Here is a 24,062-nt window from a genome sequence, read left to right as displayed (position 1 = left end):
AGAAAAAGAAAGAACAAGAATAAAAGCTTAACTAACTAGCTGGGCATACTTGCTGCAGACCAGATTTAGATTTTTTGCTGTTAGGGTCCACTTGAGCTACTCTTTTTGCGTTTATTTTTATGTCATTTAAGAAGGGTTTGCAAAGTAATATTTGTGGTTACAATATTACTCCTAGTTTCACCCTAAACTGTGTTTTATCTTTGCTGCTTATGCTGCCAATATCCAAAGCAGTATTCTTTCTTTCTCTTCTACCATCAAGCCTAATTCTAGTTGAGACTTAAACCCACTCCTTGAAGACAACCTTAGGGTTCGACATCATATACTATAATTAAATAATCTTAACCTTCCAACATATGTACATCATATTTGTGTTGCAGTTTTTTATTTTAGTTAGGCTAAATAATTGCAGCATAAAGTATAGGGCGAGGGATCGCTGGTCGGCGGTGCAACAACTATTTGGGGAGTTGGATGGGACACAATCATAAGTCTGAGGACATTTCAGGCACTTCTTAATAGGGAGTTTCATTTACATGGTGTATTGCTTCAGACCACGTCCCTCTTAGCTGGTCTGCGAAGCAGTTAACCTTTCGCCTAAAGCATATAATAAAGTTAATAATATATTAAGCATAGTAATTTTGGTGGTTAAATTTTTCAAATGTTCCTTTTCACAGGTTTCTGCTTCCCCTCCCCCACCCCTACCCCCAAAATAAAATTTAATTGCGTTTAGTTGGGATATAAATTTTTTATTTGTAACATCACAATACCTGAAGTTTGAAAATATATTGGCTTTTGGGTATGGCCCTACAAAGACACAACCATATACTTTGTAATAACTGATATTTTTACAAATACCAGTGATTCAAGTCTCCCATCCAAGCAACATATTCCCTGCATGTGGGTTGATAAGGTGTTTGGAGCTGGTTGTACAATTTTTGTATAAGCTGCAAAGAATTATAAATATTGAGGTAAATTGTTGAATTGTATGAATGAATGAGACAACAACTGATTTATTATATATAAAGAAAAAGATGAGTGATAAGTGGGAGAAAATAATGTTCTGGTGAAGCATTCATAAAGAGACATTCTCTCAACTTCTGATAAAGGGACACAACTTTGAAAGAAAGGAATAAGTTCTGAAGGTGGCAAAAAGTTCTTGATCAATTAGTTTAAGGATTGAAGCTCTTTGAAGAGTTTCTCCCACAGGTACATATTACCAGTTCCACAGTTCGGGTCTATTGGTTGACTCTAAAGATGCAGATTCATGGAGGTCATAAGCAGTGTATACATGAGCCTCGGGTAGCACATCAACAACATTCCAGAATCTAACTCAACATCTTGGGAATGAAACTATGAAAATGGAGATGAACAACCTCATCTCTGTCTTGTATGTGGTTGTTGAACACATCCAAGTGCTCCATCCATTGTATTATTGGGGTCTATATCAATCTCAAAGGAGTTGACTAATCTTACGTGCTTCTAGATTATTTTATAAATCTCACTATTTTATGATTAAAGGAGAACCCTGAACTCCCAAAAGTTTGTATGCTTCACTAGACACACTATAGTTCTTGAGTAGTAGCTAAGATCATCAGATTAGCCTTATTTTTATTTTTTCACTGTGACTCATTGAAGAGGTTATCCACCAATTGATTCCCTGATTGACTAACATACATTAAGGATGCCATTGTATGTCTCAAGGAAACTATTTTTGAAACATAATGTTGTCAAAAATAGTTATCAAGGCGACGCCTTGGGAGCCTTGCCACCTTGATTTTGGACCCTTTAAAACGCCATGGCCACTTTGCCGCCTTGATAACTATGATCGAAAGCTTCTTACATCTTACACTTCGGAACTCTTATTCAAGGACTTTTTGTGTGATTTTATCACAGTTGAAAACTGAAGTGAGTTCTCTGAGATAGATAAATTGAAATATATAATTAAAAAATTAATGTTTCTAAGGATTTAGGCCGGGCACCACTATATGACAAGATGGAGTTGGGTTGGTTTAGATGATTTGGTCACATGCAACAAAGACCAGTCAGTGCACCTTTGAGAATGAGTAACATTAGGTGTTAAACTTTAAAAAATATGGAATAAAAAGTGAACACATTCAATGGAACTTGGGGCTAGCACCAATAGGGGGGCAAGACGGAGGGAAGCCAACTGAAATGATTTAGCCACATGTAACAAAGATCAATGGAGCAGACACAGAAGGAGTGATATAATTTATGTTGAAGGTGTTAAAAGGGGTAAGTGGAAGGTTGAAAGTGACTTTATTGATAGAATTATATGTGTTCTTATTAGTTAAACAATTGAGTTTACCCTGCTTTAAACAGCTACTCATGTGCTGTCTATCTTTAATTTCATGTATATCAGCTTACCATGATGGATTCATCCTTTTGTCGTCTTGATTGTTAAAAAAATGTTGTGCTGGAATAGATATCTTGAAGGTAAAAGGTCCGATGCATAGCCCACCAAGGAAGATCTTCCTCGGTGAATTTGTCATCCTTTCAAGTTTTGCTGGGTTCAATGTTTGATATCAAAACTGCATGAAGGGCTCGTATTTCAACGTAATATCCCCAGTTTGCAGATTTTAGTGCTGAATCTCAGTAAAGCTAGACTCCCAAATTTCTCGCATCATAGGGTTGTAATTCTACTTATTGTGCTTTTGTAAATATGAGGCCTCCATAGAAACAAACTCATCTATAAGCACTGCACCGAGGAAATCCAACCTCCTTCCCCCTCCCCCCCCACCAAAGAAAAATAATTAATTGTTCCACTATATTGGGAATTCCAATCAGTCAGTCAAATTATCTCTCCATTTTTAATTTCTAAAGGAGAAAAACAAACAAAAACGCATAGTATATTAGAATATTTAAATCCAGTGGCCAATTCAGTTGATTGCATTAGATCCCATTATATGCTTTTCTTGCCCGAAATATTCCCAAGAATTATTTAAAATTACAACCATACCATCTGTGTAAATTTGGTTCTTCAAAAATGCTCCATAATTTAGGAGCTTTTCAAATTTGACATTTAAAAAAAAAAAAATTCTGCTCTACTCCATAATTCGGTCACTGAAGCTCTCCACAACTTTGGTTTGTTTAAATTTGATTTGCACTGCATTCCACAATTTGGTCAGAAAGTTCCAGTATTTTAAAACTTTCTTTGCCATACACTTGTACGCATGCAAATTTTAACTGCCCATGATGTCTTAACTTGTAGTTTCACTTACCCTTTAGGCCTTCCTCTATGGTATAAAGTCCCTATATTGATTTTGTTATGTTTCGTACTCCCCTCCCCTCCTCCCCAAATTTTTATATGCAACAACTAGTGTAGCTTCATATGTTGTAGTCCATCCAGCTCAATGGCAGTAATAATCCTTTTGGTTGAACCCTTGTCCAAATAAAGTAATGTAGGTGTGTTCTATTCTTTTACCTAGTGTTTTTTTTTTTTTTTTTGGTGAACTACCTGATGTTTATATTCATTGAATTATAAACTTGTCTGTAACCATAATACGTTCATCAATATGTATTGATTCACATCAAATCTCTCTCTCTCTTGGTGCACAGGTGGATGGGGGTTCTAGTACTGAAAACTTAGGGTTACAAAACATTCAAGCTCGGATTCGAATGGTGCTAGCCTTCATGTTAGCATCACTTCTGCCTTGGGTTCACAATAAGGCTGGATTTTATCTAGTGTTGGGTAGCTCCAATGTTGATGAAGGATTGCGTGGATACTTAACAAAGGTTCTATCCGAATTTTCCAATCTATTGAAGTTGACTTATGAGCACTAGATTTAGTATCTTTTTGAGCACTGGACAAATTATATTTGGATTTTGGTGAGCTCATTTACCCCCATTAACTTGAACTCTGGATCAACTTGGGTCAACAAGGGCTCGACTTCTGTTACTTGATTTAGTTTTACAATCTGCTTTGCTTCTAACTCATTTCTAAGTTGGGTGGAATAGCTATTTTCTTTTCGAGTTAGTGAACCTAGGATTTTTGTATCTGATAATTCAGGTGTGCCTTTTCTGTTGCAGTATGATTGCAGCTCTGCAGATATAAATCCTATTGGAAGTATTAGTAAGCAGGATCTTCGAGCCTTTCTACGATGGGCTGCCTCCCATCTTGGCTACTCATCTTTGGCAGAAGTAGAAGCTGCTCCTCCTACTGCTGAACTGGAGCCTATACGTTCCAATTACAGCCAGGTATCGTATACCCTATGAATGTATCAATTTGACAAACTACCTTCACCTTTATAGCCAGGGTTGAATAATTCCAAAATCCACAAACCTTCTGTTTAGGCTGTGCACATGCATATCCTGTCCAAATTTTGTTGTTCTTTAGTAATATTTACTTTTCTCCTCTTCTTCTGTTCCTTTGTGAGTAGTCTCCTAGAATATTCTCTTATGATCAGAAATCCCTTAGTGTCCATTGATATTCTTTGTGGAAGGTCTACTTACTGCATGCAAGTACTTTGGTATACATACAGGAGGTGGGATCCACTACAGAGGGTCCAACTCGAACTGGGCAAAATCTTAATGTGTTGAACCTACATAATACATCTTCGTCTGTTGGCACATTTTGTTATATGTGCTGATCATGCATAAGAAATAGATTGGATGATGAGAATGAAAATTACTAGCACTATGACAGTCGTAACTTAACTGTTGATTCAGCCACCAAATACAGTGGGCCTGACAGTGTAAAGCAGTGGGACTCAGTGTGTGAGTGTCATAGCCATGCCATTGTATTGTGTGGTCCTTGATCGATTTATCAAATCAGATCATGTTTGGCCTGATGATCTTGTGGAAGGTACCTAATGAATGGATCGCACCCCCAGCATGTCTTAGACTTGTAGCACTAAACCCTTGTTATGCTGTCTATTGAGTTTCCCTTCCAGGTAGCCTTGATTTCTTATCTTCCTCGAATTTTACTTTGTTAGTTTGCATACAACATTTCCAATGAATCACTGGAAGTGCCCAATCAATGTGTTTGCAATCCCCTTCATGTCTTAAGCTGTAAACCTTTCGTATACTGTTAATTGAGTGTGTTTTACAGTTTACAGGTACCCTTGATTTCCTCCTGTATTATGTCCTTGGTAGCTTACATCCTATGTGCCCTTTTGACTTGAACAACATTTCCTAGATTTCAATTATCCGGTATGCCTAATTCTAGTGAATTCAAGTGGGTGTGATTGCAAACTTTCAGGTGATATATCTCTGTTCATCTCTTTTCTTTGTTACAGTTGGATGAAGTGGATATGGGAATGACATACGAGGAGCTCTCAGTCTATGGAAGATTGCGTAAAATTTTCCGCTGTGGTCCTGTGTCAATGTTTCAGGTAGTCTTATAATTCTACTATGTTTGTGAAGACTAAAAAAGAGCTCTACCATAACTGGAGCCTTGCCTTCTACCTTTAGTGGGCAAGCCCATTGGTCTGGACCGGTCAATCGATGAAGCACAATCTGGAATTGTTTTCTGTTGAAATATCCAAGGGTTTGCTCATCGATTTGCTGATCTCAATTTCTCAACTTGTAATGGTTGATTCAGGTGTATTCCTCAGTACTATCAATGTTCATGTGATTAGATTCTTTCTCCCCCCCCCCCCCACCATCGTCACTGAACTCTTTTAGCTGTGAGTGCCCCATAGTTGTCAAGGCATCCGTCCAGCAGAGGGCATCTGGACTCCTAGGGGTCGCATTTTTTCCCTCCTCCAACGCCTAGGGTTGCCGAGACGTCATGACAACTATGGAATGTCCAACTTAGCCCAGTAATCTGAACTTTTTATTTGGAGATTGAAATTTAGTTGACCCACAGTACGAAGTATATTAGTGAATTTTGCAATGATCTCAGTCAGAAATGATTACGTAAGTGAATTTTTTCTCTTAACCATTTACTCGAAACTGATCTCCCTAATCTCTGAAGGAGCTTTTTATGGCTCCGTAGCTATACACCTCCAGTTGTAGCTAGACATCTCCAGTTATGTGGTTCTAAATAGGCTTGAGACAAGCTTCACCGCCTCCCCCGAGGCCATCTACCATACTTCCACTGGTGGTATAAACAAGCAACTCATAGTGTCACCCATGTAGAATAAACCTGGCTGTGTCTGGTGAGCATTGTCCTGATTTCAGTCAATTATCCATGATAGGTTTCTCAGAAAGACGTAACTGGAAGGCACCATGGGTAGAGAACTCACGGAGAAATTCCCAGACAATCTCACCTGTTGGAAAAATAATTTTCATTTTCCATCCCCCTATTTTTCGGGGTTCCTGATGCCAAAGGATCCCATTTGACATGTTCATATTGGGTTGTGAATTGTGAGTGACCTGCATCACATTTTCTGTGAGGTTAGCGAAGCCCTTGTACTTTTTTCCATTTCCATGATACACTACTTGGTCCTGCGTTCAATTTGCCATACTCAATGACTGACTCGTCTTTCAGCCAAGTTGAGCTTTTTCTTTCAGTTTCACTCTTACCTATGATATATATCTGCTAAACCCAAACAATAGTGAGAAACATTCTGAACTCCTGGATATTTGGTTTTATGGTTTTTTCGGATGTTCATCACTTGTCAATAAAATTATGTAAACTAGTGAGTCAAAGGGCCATGATTTGGCGTGAGACTGTAAAGTGTAGTGAATTTGATGTAGCCAGAACCACTGGTTTCTTTTTCCTTATCCTTTCTCTTGTTTTAGAATCTCTGCTACAAATGGGGTGGAATATTAACTCCGTCAGAGGTAGCTGATAAGGTGAAGCACTTCTTCAAGTACTATTCGATCAATCGACACAAGATGACTGTCTTGACACCTTCTTATCATGCTGAGGTATCTTCTCTAATCAGTCCTTGGAGCAAAATTTACCAACTCAAAGTTCATTTCAGTTAAATATTTCTCAAGACTTAATAACCATATGGTTTGTGCAGAGTTATTCCCCTGAGGACAACCGATTTGATCTTCGTCAGTTCCTCTATAATGCTCGATGGCCATATCAGTTCCGCAAAATCGATGAACTTGTACAGAACTGTGATGAAGAGAAAGTGGCTGCTATGGAATCACAGGGTAACGGCAAAGTGGGCCCTACACTAGAACACGGAGGTGGGATGGGTGTCATTGCAGCAGGCTCAAGTGATCCGAAATCCGGTCTCTAGGTCTATGGACTTGGGGAATGCTGATCTGTTTTAGGATTAACAAACCCCTTGGCTACAGCCAAAAATCCTTGGCACCTCCTATAGATTGTATCTTCATCCAATATGATCAAAATTCATTTATTTGTGCAACAGGTTCTGAAACTCAAAGGTGTTTCAAGCTGGGAATAAAGCATCAATAAAACTCTTTATACAACTATGCAAGATATATTTTAGTGTGAAAAACCAAGTTTTTAAAGCTGGGAATAAAGCATCAATAAAATTCATTTATTTGAACTTTTTGTGTTCCCTTAAACCCCAAATTTTCAAACTGGTGTCTTGCTCCGTAGTGAAAATCTTTTTGTTCCAACTACTGATGGAGCATTGCAGTTGCCTGGGTTTTGAGAATGTATTAGTCATATTGTCTCAGCCCAGGTACCAATTTCTACAAATCTGGCCACCATCTTGAAATGGAAGCACCTGCAATTTGGTTCCCACTTGTTCAATAAAGAGAAGGTGGAAGTGCTTTAAGGACATTCTCACAAGCTATGGTACAAATGCTGAAAATAAAGATAATTTCAAGGGCTGTGGGATCCCATTGCTTTCAATATCCGGTTTTCTCTCGCGAACTTTCAAATTAAATTATTGTTATACTTGTATACGAGGATGCAAAACCATTCTGTCCTAACCTTAGTTCTGGGGTGTGGATCGGCTGCTCCAAATCAACCAATCCAATCGATTCTTGAAACCCTGATTGTTTAAGACAAGTTCTCTTTAATAAATGGAAAAAGATTTCTTTTCCACAACGCCAGAGTGCTAATTCGGGTCCATGGGAGTTCACAATTACGGTTTGAAGGGGAGAGAAAGAGAGTGGGCGTGAGACCTTGTTTTTTGTGAGAGGACCTCAAAAAGAATTCCCACACGGACAACGAGTGGATTTTTTTTTGGGTAAACAAGAAATATTTGATAGAGATTACAGCAATTCTATAAACAATAAGGGACAGAAGTGAACATTGGTTGCAGAAATCCACATGGCAAATACTGTTGAAGCATCCATCACCTTGGTGGTGAAGCCTAACTGCCTAAGCTACCTACTACCACTTTGCGTTGTTTGACAGAACTTTGGCAAAAACTATCTTTTGTCCATCCATGGTTTAGGGTTTAGAACAGCCCCCTCAGATAGTGTTATGAAAGGACTACGGGTAGTAAGATATAAAACCATATTATGTAGTTGTAAGAATAAAATAAAGGCAGCAATATAAGATTATATTCTATATATAATCAAAACAACGTAGACTTACTTGTAATCGGTTGTATGTTGCAAATGAAGGCAGAAGTTGGATTGAATCGTATCAGTGTGACATTCTCCTTAAGGTTTTTAATCGCCTTTTAATAGTGTAGATCGGATTGACATGCGATTATATCTCTAAAATAAAATAATCCACTAATCACTTAAGGTAAAACTCCTATTGTGATTATAGAAAGGAGGTCCAAAAGCTATACTCAACACTTCTTGACTAACACACGAAAGAGAAACAGAACCAGAGAAAAAACAATCATTAATTGAGAAAAACAATGAAAAGAACATATACTGTTTCAATGGTAACATAATACGTGATAAAGTAGAACATTCTCCTCGAGTTACAGCAAACAGGCATAAGAGAAAGTGATTTTAACTTCTGCCAGCACTACAATATTTATAGGATTCGTAGAGGTATAGGCGTCCCAAGGATGAAGTAAAACTTTATCTTTTAACCCACAACTATCAGGTTGCAATGCTATAACTTACCCCTTGCACCAAGGCTCACGGTTAAGCTGTGCCCCGCTATGCCCAAACATAGAACCGTAAAACATGACTGCCTTATCCCATGTAATGAAAAAAATCCGAACCGCATTGATGCGCAGATGGACATTCTCAATGACCCCACGCTTAAGACCACACAACCTGGCAGCGATCTTCTAACCACAGTCGTCGCTGTCACGATGGTGCTCCAAGATGAAACGTCTTGTGATACTTGCAATCTCAGATATAACTGATCTGATCTTGATTCCACTGGTAGTGGGACCCATAACTTTGTCGTATATATAAAGGTAATCGCATAGGTTTTTTTTTTGTTTTTTTGGATAACAAGGGAATCACGTAGTCTAAAGCAGACAAACCGTACGCCCCGACCTACACTGATAAAGATATTACATTTTATCAAAAAAAAAAAAAAAGATAAAGATATTACATAAAGAGTAATCAAAACTCGTGAAACTAAAGTTTCTTGCTTTTGAATTTTATACCTAAACGACACTTCCTGTTGGATGGATTCATGTTCTGTCTTTCCTCATCATGAATTGCCAATTCTTTTGGTTCGATATTTAATTGGCTGATGATGTCTTCCAAACTCCAATGATATCTTCATCGTTGTCAAGAATATCATCAAGCTTCTCCTAATATATCTTGAATTTTATTGTTTATCCCTGATTTCTGCAAAAAATATATATAGGATTTGTGATTGTTTCACCCCTTATCTATACCGTGTCACTACTAAGGCATGGATCGACGATTAGCAAAATCGTATCGGGCGATATGATATTAATACCTGAAACCATGCAAATTAGGCATTGTGCAACTAGCTTGATTTGGGATTTTGGAGGGATCTTTATTGCCCCAGTACTAGGGGCGCCCTATGCGCGTCATGCGGTCAAGCGATCCATGTGTGCACGGTGGGATCCATTGTGCATACATGGATCGCTTGCACCGCCGTATGCAAAAATCACCCCGATTTTGATAATTTTCCATTTTGGAGGAGTTGGGTACTTGGCGTGTGTGTTGTATTTTTGGGCTACATAGTTATTGTTGAACTGATTTATAATTGAGTCGGCATTGTGCACTATTACATAAACATTTGTAATTGTGGGGTGTTGTTAGTTTTTGGATTTCATATATATTTTCTGTTGTAAGAAAACCTAAACACAAACAAAGGAGATTACATTGTGTGGAGGAGTTTAATGTAAAGATTTTGGGTTTATTACATTGTGATTCTTTGTTGGTTCTTCCTAACATTCATCCTAAACATTTATATTGTGTGGAGGAGTTTAATGTAAAGAGTTTTTGGGTTTATTACATTGTGATTCTTTGTTGGTTCTTCCTTGTGGTTGTGCATTCATCCTAAACATCTTTTCCAAGTTGTATATCTGTTTTTGCCACGGTTTTAGTGCATGGTATCGGATTGGGTATCGATCACCCACAAAACTGATACAATATCGGCATGAATCGGTCGTATCAAACAAATTTGCACCTAATTTGCCTTACAAAAACAAGATTTTTGACTGTTTTATCCTTTATCTGTATTGTGCTACCGAAATAATATCAACACAAAAACAGGATCGGTGACTGGTAAGACCGTTATGTATCGCCCGATACGGACATCCAAATTAATACCCAGAAAAAGCAATTTGTGTGGAAGAATATAAAGCTAGGTTCATGAACAAAAACATTATTAATTGCTGCTCTTTTATTTATCTTTCTTGTTAAAGATACACTCATTTCCATACAAATCCAACTTTTAAATGGAAATGCTGTAAGGAACTCCCATTCCTGTGACACCAGGTTTTGAGACTGGCTTCAAGAGCTCATAGGGTACTACTCCTGCACCAGCTCTGTTCATCAAACTCAAGTCTGCATTCCTTGCATCAATAATCCCTTCAAACTCCTTCAATTTCCCATTAAACCTCTCAAATGCAGCCTTTATAACTGGATTCTCAGACCAAGCTGGCTCAATCACATCTCCTAGGTACTCTTCATCCACTGAGTGGTTAGACAACACATCCAATATGGACATCACCTTAGTAGCCTGAATTTGTGAAGGGAAACACTTCAATAGTGCAAACTCAGGTTTTGACAAGAAATTCTTGAACTCTTCCTCTGATGGTTCCTCCGTCGGCATGTTCGTCCTGGCCCGTGTCGGTCGGTTCGGGAAGTAACCGCCGTAATGGTATTGGCCGAAATTGACGGCGGCGTGGTGGCCGGAGGTGACCCAAATAATGGTTGTCACCACTTGGATTAAATCATCTTGGGTTTTCAGGGTAGGCCACCATGGCTCATCCTTCTTATCTCCATGGCCCTTTGTTCTCACATCATTCCACCATGCTTGGAGTTCTTCATCAGATTCAACAAGGTTGGATTTTGGATAGTAGTGATTGACATAATCACTCACCCATTGTTTTAGGGTATCCCAAAGGATAAGACCATCATTAGCAAATGGGTAATCCTTAATTGCCAGCCTTAGACCATGCTCTGCCGTTGGATCCTCAACTGCCATTCCTCTGTCCATGAAAACCAAGCAATACTGATCAGATGAGTGAACAGAGAAAGGAAAATAACTGGTCTATATTGAGGTAATAATCCAACATCGGTTGTGGGTGCTCAGACTATCAAATATAAGACCCACAAGAGGCCACCCACTTTGAACCAATTGATTTTAAGATGAAAATTTAATATGGTATCAGAGCAGGTACATTAGGCCTCCGTCAATAATGGGCTCTGCTCCACCCACGAAGACAGAACCCAAGAAGGCATGTCCGTAAAGGGGAGTGTTGAGGTAATAGTACGTACCTTACCCAATTAAGTTGCCATGGCTATAGTGATTTGAGTCTTACCTTCTAATCAAATCTGCGGGCAAACTCTCCTGATCGAACCTCCAATACTTATCATAATACACAGAGCTGAGCTCCAGTGAGTATTTTCCTGGAGAGAAGGCGCTCTCAATGATCCCATCTCCATTTATAAGGTACACTCGAGCAAGTGCATTGATCTCCATGGTGTATCGGAAATGTGGTAACAACAACCGGTATATCGGGTGCATCGCACTGAGTTGCCGATTTGCCGCAATTATATAAGGCTCAGTACAACAATGTGTCCTTAACCTGCAAAATTTCATAGCAACAATGGAGTTATTCCTCAATGGATTCTAATGGTGGTGTCAAAACCTAGCCCTAATCGAACCAAAGTGAAAAAAACCGACTTAATCTGAAACCGAAATTGAAACCGACTTAATCTGAAACAGAAATCGAAACTGGGTGAAAAAACTGATCGAAACCAAACCGATATAACCCGGTAAGAACCCAATACCAGCCCGAAACTCATTGAAAACAGTTTTGTATACATATATATGTCAAACCGAACCGAAACCAAAGTTTTTCTTATTGGTTTGGTTTCGGGTTCACCTTCACCACACAGAAAGCGATTCATCTCGGATCGAAATCTGCCCGAACCGACTGATTGACACCCCTAGGTTCCAGTATAAGTGACAAAAAAAAGGACCCTCAACTAGGTTAATTGTTATTTTGGTCCAAGAAAATCAAACCGGTAGGGGTGAGGGTCAACCGGATTTGAGAACATGTGATTAAATTAATGGTACACTAAGAACAATTAAGAGCTTTAATTAATTACCAGTGGACGATAAGCTGGTGAAAGCCAGCATCATGGGCAGAGACATGAGCTTTAGCAAGTCTCCAAAGCCAGCAACTTGTGGAATCCCAACCAGGGGAGAACACTTGTCTCCACATAGGCTTTCCTTCTTTTGCTGGTCGAGTGAGTTCAATCGCTAGAGGTCTCAATGTATCGTCATGGGTGAGCATGAATAAGGTTCTTGATCCATACAAGGTTGTCCCTTTGAGTTCTCTCACTTTGTGTACATAAGGTAAGAAGAGATCATGATAATCTAAGACGAACAGTTTCTTCTTCTTTATGGCCTGCAAAGGCAATTAAACACAAATCATAGAATTTCTGTCACAGATTATAATCCATTAAAGCTGATTCAAGGTTCAAGTATGAATAATGGGTCTTTTTTGCTACCTCATCCAGAGTCATGACTCCCTTGATCTCTCGCTCAATAAGTTCTTTAGTAATTGCAGACTCAGCTGTGCCATAGATTTTAGGGTCAAGCTTGCTCTTTAGTGGCCACTCCTGCAAAAATATAATTCAACATTGAATGTGAGTAATCCGATGTAGAGACTTACAAGTACTTGGGAATCCTCTTCTTAACGGCTAGTTTTTAAGGAAGAATTATACCCAAGTTTTTAACAAGTAGTATCAGAGCTGAGGTTGTGACAAAGCCAAGATATGGAAGGGGAGATTGTTGGGATTTCACTTGGAAAGTTGGATAGCTCTCTTTAACGAATAGCTTTTAAGGATGAGTTCTACCCAAGTCCCTAATAATTCAAAATATCATTACATACCGTGACCAACTGAATGCTGAAGGGGTTGAGACCAGCAAGAGTCTGGCGTGAGAATTCCTCATCCCTGAACCAAGAGAATTTGTCTCCTGCAGTAGAAATCATAGTTAGAGACCATAACCACATGAAAATAAGTATATGAGAGAAAGAGAGAGAGAGAGACTAACTGTTTATCATTTCAGGGACTTCAAAGAGCAAGAGCTCGTCTCCTCCTTCACTGAGGGCTTTGACAAGCCTTGGCAATGCCAAGCTGAAGAGGAACCCTTGATCTTTAGGCTTGGGTACAGTAAGCCCTTCATTGAATAGTGAATCAATGGCAGTAAAGTATGGGAATCCGAGTTCGGAATCAAGGAGTGCAGTCTCAAGTGAAGGAAGTAAAGCATGAACCACTGATTTCACTGTCTTGGCTGAGAAATTCAAATTCTTCACTTCTGAAAATGCCTCATCTCTTGGCACATATACGCTCGCGCTCCTTTTCTCAGACAAGGGATCTATAGCAGCACCATTTAGTTAGAATAATCAAGATGAGGATCTATCTTGATTGGATTCGAATCGGTTTGAAATCAATCAGTCAAATTATGCCATAACCCTAGAAATTCAATATGGATCGATTTCACTTCATTATTGACTTGGCATGTAAGATATGAATACAACATGTTGATTCCTTTCCAGATTGAAAATTTACTAATGTAAATGAGAATTGTTTCTTATGGAGGGAGTGCAGCCTCATCGTGCCGAAGCATCAACATGAACGAGATTTTCACTTTTCATGGAGGTAGGGCAGTCATTTCAACGTTCCCCCCTCCCTCACTCAAATGCTCTCCTACATATTTCTTTTTCCCTTATAAAAACATTCTTAGATTTTTCTTTAATATTTTTGCTAAACACAAAAACAATTTTATTAAGAGAAAAGATAAGAGGAAAACTTCCTATCGGATATAGACTGATCAAACAAAAGAGGGGGAGTACCCCCACCAGATTCGCAAAATCCCCAATCATAAAGCACCAGTTGCAACCAAATGAGCTTCTTTTTCATTAGTAGATCAGGGAATATGCGGGGAAAAAAATAACAGTCAAAAATAGAAACTAATAAAGAGATTTTTTTTAGTTTCTTTTCTTTTCTTTTCTTGGTATTCAAACATAGCCTAATAGTACGAGAGGGAAATCTAGGGTGATATTTATGCAATGATAAAGTAGGGGATTTTTAATTACAAAAATACTCTTGGATGCTTTCTTAACAAACATGTTCTGCATGAGACAAAATAATGGTAAGAGAAGGTACAAAGAGATAAATAAAAGCAACAAAGAGGTCCTCCGTATGATGTATTATTGGATTACCTTTGGCGCAACGTGGGCGGCCAGTTCTGCAACGTCTGGGATAAGGGTGTTTGGGACCACCAAGAACAGGACGAGCCAGGTCAGCACTCTTATCTGGGTTTCCCAAATCATTGTAAGTATCATAGTCGTATATCCTCTCGTATGTCTTTCTCTCTCCCTCTCCGGTCCCACGCAGGCTCTCTACCTCCTTCTCCCTCAGCCTCTTCAGCCCATCCGGTGTTTCGATGGAGTGACTGTTCAGCCCATCCGGGTTGTGGATTTTGGCACAGTAAAGTTATTCCATTGCAACTTAGTGGTCGCGGGTTTGAGATTTACCCATCCGGTGTTTCCGATGGTAAGTATGACTGTTCCATTACAAAACACACACACAAAACATAAGACAAAGGGATGTGGATTTTGGCACAGTAAAGTTATTCCATTGCAACTTAGTGGTTCGCGGGTTTGAATAAAAAAAATCTCAAACCTCTCTGGACCTCCTCAAACCATTATAAGACGAAGATGTAACTTTTTAATTAATACACATGTGAAATGTTACTATATATTCTACAAATATTAGAAAAAATACATATGGGTTATACCTATCAGAAAATCATATTTTGTGGTATGGAATCATCCACCACGAAGAAGGCCTTAATACTTGGCTTCATACAAATCCAAGAGTTATTTTGATTATAATTTTTGGAAAAAGATTCCCCAAGTCATGAAGCAGAGTACGCTAGCACCTCTCTCTCTCTCTCTCTCTCTCTCTCATGAGATGAATTTATTGTCCAATAGGGTCCATCGCAACTTATTGGTGCCCTCCCTAAACCATTTGCTCGGAAAACCTTCTTTTCTTTTCTTTTCTTTTTCTTTCCCATGGTAGGTCATAGTACATTTTCGTCCACTCATATGGGCGTCTAAAGTCCAAACCAAAGGTCACCTAACCTAATCTTTACCTAGGCTTTTCCCTCCTACATATAGAATTGAGAGTAGGGGGCTAAGCTCCACATACGTCCAATGCTTGACATCTTTTCCATTTATTGCCATTAAAACCACTTAACAAGTGTTGAGTACTGACCGTACGTTCACACCTAATAACATTTGTCTGTTATATCTCATATCATTTACAAAGTTAAATGACGGATCACGGAACATGCTGGAAACATGAATCAGAAATCTAGAAGATAGAAAGATGATAAAAAGATGGATGGATAGATGGATGGAAAACCTTATTAGTGAAGAAGATTCTCTTTTCTTTGTCGTCGAACTTGCTATGAACAAATGAATCACAGGCAACATTAACAGGGCCAAAAGGGAAGCCTTCAAGAACAATGTTCTTGAGGTAAATCTCCTTGTGATGCTCATTCTCCACAAAAACTCCACCCACTTCCCCAAAACCTACTGGAACCACGAACTTGCTTTCGTACTTCACCTCATTATCCACTCTTTTACCAACCCTATGAGCATACCCTTTGATTGACTCCTTCTCCAATCCAGTTCCTACACCACACCAGTTTGAAATCACAAAAATCATAAATTAAAAAAAAATCAAAATAAAAACGAATTTGGTTTCATTTTTCATTTTAGTTGACAACTAATGCATGATTGAGGAAACCATTGTGGATGTTGATCTGATCGGGGAGAGTTTTCTTACATGGCTGCGTATGTGCACTGTCGTGTTTTCAACTATTGGATGAATATGATCATGTATAGTACACGGTTCCTCATCCCCATCTAACAGTTGAAGATACGATCGTGCACCATATACGGCCCTGCACGAAAACTTTTGCCAGATCTTTATATCCGAAGAAATTGTAGTGGTCCAATGCCTGAGTAGAACTAGTGTAGTGGTCCAATCTGCCGGAACAGTCTTTTCCGGCCATTATTGGACCACAGATTCTGTGGTTCAACTGTTACAGTAAATGATAAAGAATTGAAATTTAGGACAAGATTGCAATACTGCTTTATAGATCATCCATATATACTTGAGAAGGACAGAGCTTGAACCATAAAAAAAAATACCCAATCAAATGATAAAATTAATCATTAGTTTTTGATAAAATAGTTACCAGATATTAACTGATTATAATTAGTAAGTTACGACGAAAATACGATCGGTTATGTGTATAGCTACGATCACCACTAGAATCAAGTATTTTTTATCCACGGCAAAACTGTTAACCGTATTCATACACAATCTTGTATAAAATCTTTCATACTCACAGCCAAAAAAACATAAAAATGAAACCTTTCACATCAAAGGAAAAGACTCTGTCTCTATCTCTCTGCTCCTCACATGTAATAACCTCGGAGTTCTTATCCTCCTCCAATAATATTTTATCTCGGTCCCCACACCACATGGATGATGTGAGTTCGACACTGGTGGTAAAATGTCATTGGAGAGGTTATTTTTTGATAACCTCGTTGCCCTTTTTGTTTCACCTCATTGATGTACTCTCCAGAGAACCCTGAGACAAGATTTTGCTATTACTCAAGTTCAAGGACTTTCCTGCTATTCGGGCTCACATCCAAAGAAATGAAATCTTAAAGGATAAATATTTTGAAAAATATACTAAAACTTACAGGGTATTTGTAAACCCATAGGGGAAGTGAATTATTCCATTTCTTAGCCACAAGCCAGAAAGCTTGTTCTAGATCGAACTCCCACATTCTGAAAATATCTAAAAAAATAAAAATAACAAATTTTAATGGAAATTACAACATTTTCTTGTGATATGATCAAACGTGAGAAAAATACTAATTTTTTTGGTAAATTAAGATACGTATCTCCTTAAATATTTTCAAAAGTTAGATTCATACCCACTAAGTAAGTAAGAGAGAGAGAGAGAGAGAGAGAGAGAGAGAAAGAGAGAAAGAGGGGTGTAAGTGGAAGTAAATTTAGTTTAGTATTTAATTAATTAGTTTGTGTTAGCAAATTAATTAACTTACGAGAATCAAGCTCAGAGCTAACGAGCTCCAAAAGAAACGTTTTACCAAGCAAGTCAGCAATGTCGTCAAGGCCTCTATCCAACCCAATGTTAGAGAAGATACCGCCGACTGTTAGTTGCACTGTAACTGTTGCCTTAATTGTGAAAGGCTTGTCCGTAGCAGCACCTTCTACCACTTTAATGTCGCTAGAAACAGCTCTGATAGAACAGCTCTTTTGTTTTTGCCGGAGAACCGGTGCCGGCCCAAGTGTGAGTTGTGCACCACCATGACCGGAGACAAAGGACTTGTGTAATAACACTAGGGAAGAACGAGCAGATTCAGTCTGAGGTAGTGTAGGATTCAACATTTCGAAAAAAACTGAGAAAGAGTGAATGAAAGAAAGACAAAGGAAAAGGCTTTGGCTGAAGAGCTAACAAGAAAGTTAGCTCTCCGTGATCTCTTTGGGATTGGATTGGTGATCTGAGGTAGTAATACTTCCAGCTTTATATAGAAAAATGGGACAATTAAGAACAGATTTTTGGATCTTTTGGTCGGTAACGCGAACGCAAATACAGACGCAGCAAGATGAGAAATAACCGTCTTACCTCCACTCGGGTAAAGCTTTTTGGTCTTTTAGTACGTACTTGATTGTCATTATTATTTATAGTCATAAGCACGTGAAACACAGAACACAGGTGATGGGTTGCTGATGGATGGAGAGTTGGACTATTCCCATTTTGCAGAAACTTTCTCAGCCACTGGGGGCCCTTAATAATAATGGTGTTTCTCATTATCAACTCTCATTCCTCCGCAATAACTTTACACCACAAAAGGAAATTTCAGAAGATAATATAGGAAAGGAATCCCACACCCCATGGAGGGGTCAGATCTGTTCTCACCCGTCCCCATATGGATAGCTGATCCAGATTCTAAGTAAAACGCATAAGATTACAAACAATAATGTGTGGGCGTACGATAGAAATTAATTGGATACTTTTTTTCCAATCCAAAGTAAAATAATTTTGAATTTTAATTTAAGGAGACCCACACAGTCTGCTTTTATTGCCATCTTATGTGTTAAACCAAGGACCGGGTTTCCTTCCACACATGGTGAATGGGATCTCAAACACCGTAGGGCAAAAGAGGGTTTCAAGAGGGTATTTTGAAATATACTAAAATCTTAGGAGGGGTTTGTGAATCTTAGGATGGTGGGTGAACCGTCCTCTATGATTGGAGGAAAACTTAGTCATTAAACCAATAATATATAGTAAAATGTTACTTCAATAAAAAGAGGGGAAAAAAAAAAGACCCACACATTTAATGAGGAGAAAAAATAACGCTGAAGAGAACTTGAGAGGGAAATTTATATTCCTTTTCCCACAACTCTGTGTAGAAATATGAGAATAACAATCAAGGGATTTTTTTTATTGACATCTCTTAAGGTGTCAAATAATTTGTAATTTTACTATAACAGACTTTTTTTTTCATTGAGAAAAAATCGTGTCATTTTACATGTGATCTGAAAAAATGTATAATGAGATACTGATAAATCACTTTCAAATTATTTTTAAAAAATCATCCTATTTTACTTTTGTTGTAACCAACTTGTAATAATACAATTAGAAAGTGTGAAATTCCAACAATTTAGACAGTCACAATAATTAATGAGAGGGGTTTTCTAGTCTAATGAACTCACAAATCTATTATTGAGGGTGGGTAGAAGGTATTTAAGACACATGGTCCAATAATAGAGTATTTGACTCATCCATTACCATATGTACTTTTTGTTATATTATTTAGGTGAAAAATCTTCATCATGGGTGAAGGAAAACTAGATCCGCCACTTATTTATTCAACAAAAATTTTCTAGAATGTGTAGTTCATAGTAAAATCTATCAATTGCATGTCTAGTTGTGCCACGTGAAAAAATGATGTGACAATTTAAAAATATCCAAACATGAAATAGCTTGACTCAGTCACCCAATAAAATTTTAAACTTAAGCATAATCATGGAGTATCCCATATAGAACTCATAGTAGTGTTTGATTTTTGAATACTTATCTTTATACTACCATTTGTGAACTCCATTCCATTTAAACTAAGACATAACATGAGCAAGGAACTTGGCAAACAATTATTCCTCAATAAAGAATAATCTAGAGTTTATTAGGGTTAACAAAGATAAAAAAATAAAAAATAAAGTAAAATAAAAAGGAGGGGACCACAAAACATCAAGTGGTTGTAATTTGCCTCATTTTAAGAAATATCTCTTGGTACCATAGTTTTAGATTTTTCCAAAATTTTGGTTTTAGCTGAGAGGGACCGAAGTCAAAATCTTAGAAGTTCATTTCAAAATATTGTGGGCACTAAAATATTTCAGATTTCAAATTTTCAATTGAATTTTATTTTTTTTTTCCATTTTTTTACTATGTTTTTCATATATTGAATATATTTTTAACTTTTGAAATGACTATTTGATGCAAAATACTCTAATGGTTTTTAAACCTAAACCAACTATTCCGACTTAGAGTTGGGAGAATGCATAGTACGTAATGTTTAAAGTACTAGTAGACATGTGTAGATATTTACGGAATGTGTGCAAATACATAGGGTTACTTGATTGAATTAGACTCTAAAATTTAAAATGTGATTGATCTAACCCATGTCTTCTCTATCTAACGATCAAAATGGACATATCATTTGCCCAGGTGGCATAATTGATGGCTTGTGCATTTGAAAAACAAACCATTGTGACAATAATAATTCATCATTTTTATTCCTTAATCTTATTATTTTTTTAAACATTTTTTCATTTCATCTAGTGTACCAAGTATAATTAGAAACTAAAAAATCCAAACTTCAATTTTATTTTATTTTTTTTGAAATTATCTAAAATTTTAATATTTTAAAAAAAATAAGGAAAATTTTAGAAACTATTTTGAATGAAATTTTCATAAATAAAAAAATAAAAAGAATTAATAGAAAAAAGTCCAAAATATTTCAATTCAGGCCGTAGGACCACAATCCTGGAATTTCCCTCCATTTAAAACATGAGTCACAAATATTTTTTGGATGTATATGTAGAAAAATATAATTATTTTGCTCTCGAAAATAAAAAGAATTAATAAAAAAAAAGCCCAAAATATTTCAATTCAGGTTATAGGACCACAATCTTGGAATTTCCCTCCATTTGAAACATGAGTCCCAAATATTTTTTGGATGTATATGTAGAAAAATATAATGATTTTGCTCTCGAAAAGGAGATTACAGAGTCTGGCGTAGGCCACACTCCCGGACCATGAGCGGAACCGTCCCTAGCTGGTGTAGATGTACATGGACTGATGGACAGGATCCGGTCTCGTAATGGGAAGAAGTGTGGCCCTTCACTATCATTTTTTTTAATGACCCTAAAATAAAGAACAGGTACGAGTTGGTCAGTTCGAATCGATATCGGTACCAATTCTTAATAGATACGATACTTGTATCAGTATCGGCCGACGAATACCAATCCCAATATCGATTACTAAAACCTTGGGTTGGGTACGACTATAACAAAGGCTGCAGGCCATTGGTTCATTTGCTTATGTGTTCATCAGTTTTTGCAATCTCAACATTCTCTTGGATTCAAATCCTCTCCAGTGCAAGAGAGACTCTAGCGCACATCTAACAGATGGGCTGGCACGATGGACATCGAGATGTGTACTTGTACGAAATCCATTGGATTCCTCTTCGGTACGGAAGAATATCCTCATCCCATTCTCTTACCAAAAAAAAGACCAACTCCTCAAATAAGAGGTCATGAGTTCAAACCAACTTGGGGCCTATCCCCATCCCCTATCCCCCCCCCCCCCCTCCCCTTTAAAGCTCTCCAATTCCAGGAAAAAAAAATGAAAACTCAACATTCCCAGCACTAAGGCTGCATATGATTGGTAGAAGTAAAATTAATGGAAGCACATATACATACTAGTCTAATTATATTGCATTTGATAACTAAATATGGGAAAGGTTTTCTTAGTCTTGATAATTATTTCTCTTCTTCACATGATGGTTGTGTTTGATATGTATTTTTGGAATGCATTCTAGGTCGATTTCGCATTCTCGAACAATAAAAACAATGGATATTGTTAGAAACTAAACACACCAGAAATATCATCGTTGTCTTCTAATGTAAGATATTGTTTTATCATATTGCATAGATGTATTTCTCTATGTCACTTGCTCAGAATCCTCTCCCTTAAAATATCATCTAAAATCTTTTCGTTTTTTATCTTGTTTTTTTATTTTGATTTGAATTAACTAAAATTGGTCGGAATTGGTTAAAATTAGATCTCTCCTCATTAAATACATTGTTTCGCTCATGATATTATTTTGGCATATAAGATAAAGGTGCCAATTTGGGACAAGAATTCTTACCAAACAAAAAATTTGGGATAAGAATCGGAAATCAGAACTGGCCTACTAGAAATCGAAACTGACCTACCCTATAGCTTATCGGTTTGATTTTAGATCTATCAATAAGTTATTGACACTCGCACACTCATTCCAAATCCATCAATTAGAAACCGTTAACATCAAAACAAATTCACATCTTAACCTTATATATTATATAGCTTCTTAAGACTTAAGGTTTTCATTCTTTCTTAATGTTTTGAAACCACATTGGAGGGATGCAGTTGGGGGTGGGTGGAGGAGAATAGCTTTCGGCTAATAGCGTCATGAAGGAAAGAAAAAAGAATGTTTTGGTTTTAGATAGAGATGAAATTCATGGAAAAGAATAAGCACGTGTAAATAATGGCTTCTCACGTTACTGGACCAGTAAGAAAAATCTTTCACTTCACACCAATTACAGCACACAAGATAGAAGAGTAAAAAACGAAAGTAAATTTTTGGGCAGAAAAATAGGAAGTTGGAAAAATTGTGGAGAAAGGCCTTCTTACCCAAAAAAAAAAAAAGTTGAGAAAGGACTTCTTACCAAAAAAAAGTTGAAAAATGACTGGTAAGTTATTCTAACAGTACTAAAGCCCCCCATGAGAAAATCTTAAGCCCCCATGTGAAAACCTTAAGCCCGTATAAAGGAAGGAATGGGACTTTTCTTCTTGTTTTAAAGATGGAAATGAAATATCATGAAAAAAACACGAATGATAACAAAGTCATTGAGAAAGGACTCGTAGTTGGGCATCATGGTTAGAGGTATTGGTATCATATCATCTGTATCAGGTGATACGTATCAATTTTTTAAGTGATTGATTTTAATATTATATCGATATTATTACTATATCATTGATATTATACGAACAAGAGATAAAATGGTCAAAATTCCATTTTAAAAAGAGAATCAGAGTCAAATTTGTTCGATATACAATTGAGTCGTGTCGTGATTAATATCGTATTAATTTTTGGGATGATCGATATCCGTTCCAAAACCGTGCACTAAAACCGTGTTAGGCATTGCTCTAACCCAATAAAGGGCCCCGTGAGAGCATCTTATCAACTAGAGAGAGGAATGGGACTCTTCTTGTTGTTTTTAAGATGAAAAACACTTATGATAAGAAAGTCATCGAGAAACTAATAAAAATAGGGCAGGTGGAGGAATTGCTCTAATTAGCATTGACCACTGAGAACTGATGAGACAGAACGGGAGACCCCACAATCCTCTTGTGGTTGTAGGCGCTCCACCCCTCATCTCTTTCTTTTTTGTTGATAAGATTTCTCTTCTCTTTCTCATTTGTCCTATAATGATGTTTAGCTGTTAAGAATCTCTCCTCTATTTCTCTCTTTTTCACGTGAAATAACCTTGTAATTGTACTCTCACATTTAATACCGTTTTATCATATTTGATTGGTCTGGATTAGCCATGCATGTGTCGAAGGTTAGAGTCAAACTCAATCAAAACCACACGTACCATACTCCAACCAGTATTGTACAATCTCACATTATCTTAATTCTTCAAATCTTCATCTTGGCATCACTTGTTTTTTAAAGTTTTGCCCTTAATCATCGCCAACTTAAATTTTTCAAATTGGGGAGTTTTTTTTTTATTTTTATCAATAAAATAATTTTCATTAAGTAGAAATAACTTATATTTGAATATACGTTATATGATAATTTGATTGGCACTTAAATTTTGTGGACATGTTATTTATTTTAGTTTCGATTCGTTTTTAAATTTTTATATTAAAAACATGACTATTTGAAAGATTTATAACATAGCAAACTCAATAATTGACCTATCCATCCATTTCTTCCAACCACTGAAGTTACCATGTCAGCTCTCTATTAATTTGATTAGACTGCTCCATTATTTTGTGATATGACTGATGTGGGCCAAGGACGATAACATGTATGGTCCACAACATGTGCTCAGTTTACGTAACAGACAGATTTAGTGTGTATATCATCCACCGTATATGGTCCCATTTTAGATATCCCTTTCAAAAGGCAATATTTGAACAGATCGAAAAT

General features: G+C 37.2%; 2 protein-coding genes across 2 annotated transcripts in view; one reads left to right on the top strand and one right to left on the bottom strand.

Annotated features, from left to right (window-relative positions):
- LOC122641651 (glutamine-dependent NAD(+) synthetase-like) overlaps positions 1–7,154 on the top strand; it is a 28,432-nt gene extending 21,278 nt beyond the window's left edge. Inside the window, exons 9-13 of the mRNA XM_043834939.1 lie at positions 3,574–3,750; positions 4,045–4,212; positions 5,253–5,348; positions 6,703–6,831; positions 6,930–7,154. Of these exons, the coding sequence (XP_043690874.1) occupies positions 3,574–3,750; positions 4,045–4,212; positions 5,253–5,348; positions 6,703–6,831; positions 6,930–7,154 (795 nt within the window). The remainder of the gene's footprint in view (positions 1–3,573; positions 3,751–4,044; positions 4,213–5,252; positions 5,349–6,702; positions 6,832–6,929) is intronic.
- A 3,441-nt stretch (positions 7,155–10,595) lies between these two features.
- LOC122641655 (linoleate 13S-lipoxygenase 2-1, chloroplastic-like) lies at positions 10,596–17,967 on the bottom strand. The gene is made up of 9 exons (XM_043834942.1): positions 17,622–17,967; positions 15,887–16,172; positions 14,694–14,917; positions 13,523–13,846; positions 13,359–13,444; positions 12,976–13,086; positions 12,571–12,872; positions 11,778–12,044; positions 10,596–11,444 (listed from the first exon to the last, which is right to left on the bottom strand). Exons 1-9 carry the CDS (start codon positions 17,965–17,967, stop codon positions 10,685–10,687), a joined length of 2,706 nt encoding a protein of 901 aa, XP_043690877.1. The 3' UTR covers positions 10,596–10,684.
- Between the last annotated feature and the right edge of the window lie 6,095 nt (positions 17,968–24,062).

The sequence above is a fragment of the Telopea speciosissima genome, chromosome 10, assembly GCF_018873765.1.
Source record: "Telopea speciosissima isolate NSW1024214 ecotype Mountain lineage chromosome 10, Tspe_v1, whole genome shotgun sequence".
Taxonomy (NCBI): Eukaryota; Viridiplantae; Streptophyta; class Magnoliopsida; order Proteales; family Proteaceae; genus Telopea; species Telopea speciosissima.
This window is presented reverse-complemented; position numbering and strand designations above follow the sequence as displayed.

Coding starts and splice junctions, on each gene's coding strand:
- LOC122641655 (XM_043834942.1), bottom strand. CDS start 17,967: ATGTTGAATCCTACACTACCTCAGACTGAATCTGCTCGTTCTTCCCTA. Junction 16,173..17,621: donor TAGCTCTGAGCTTGATTCTC/GTAAGTTAATTA, acceptor GGTGTGGTGTAG/GAACTGGATTGGAGAAGGAG. Junction 12,873..12,975: donor GAGTCATGACTCTGGATGAG/GTAGCAAAAAAG, acceptor TTGCCTTTGCAG/GCCATAAAGAAGAAGAAACT.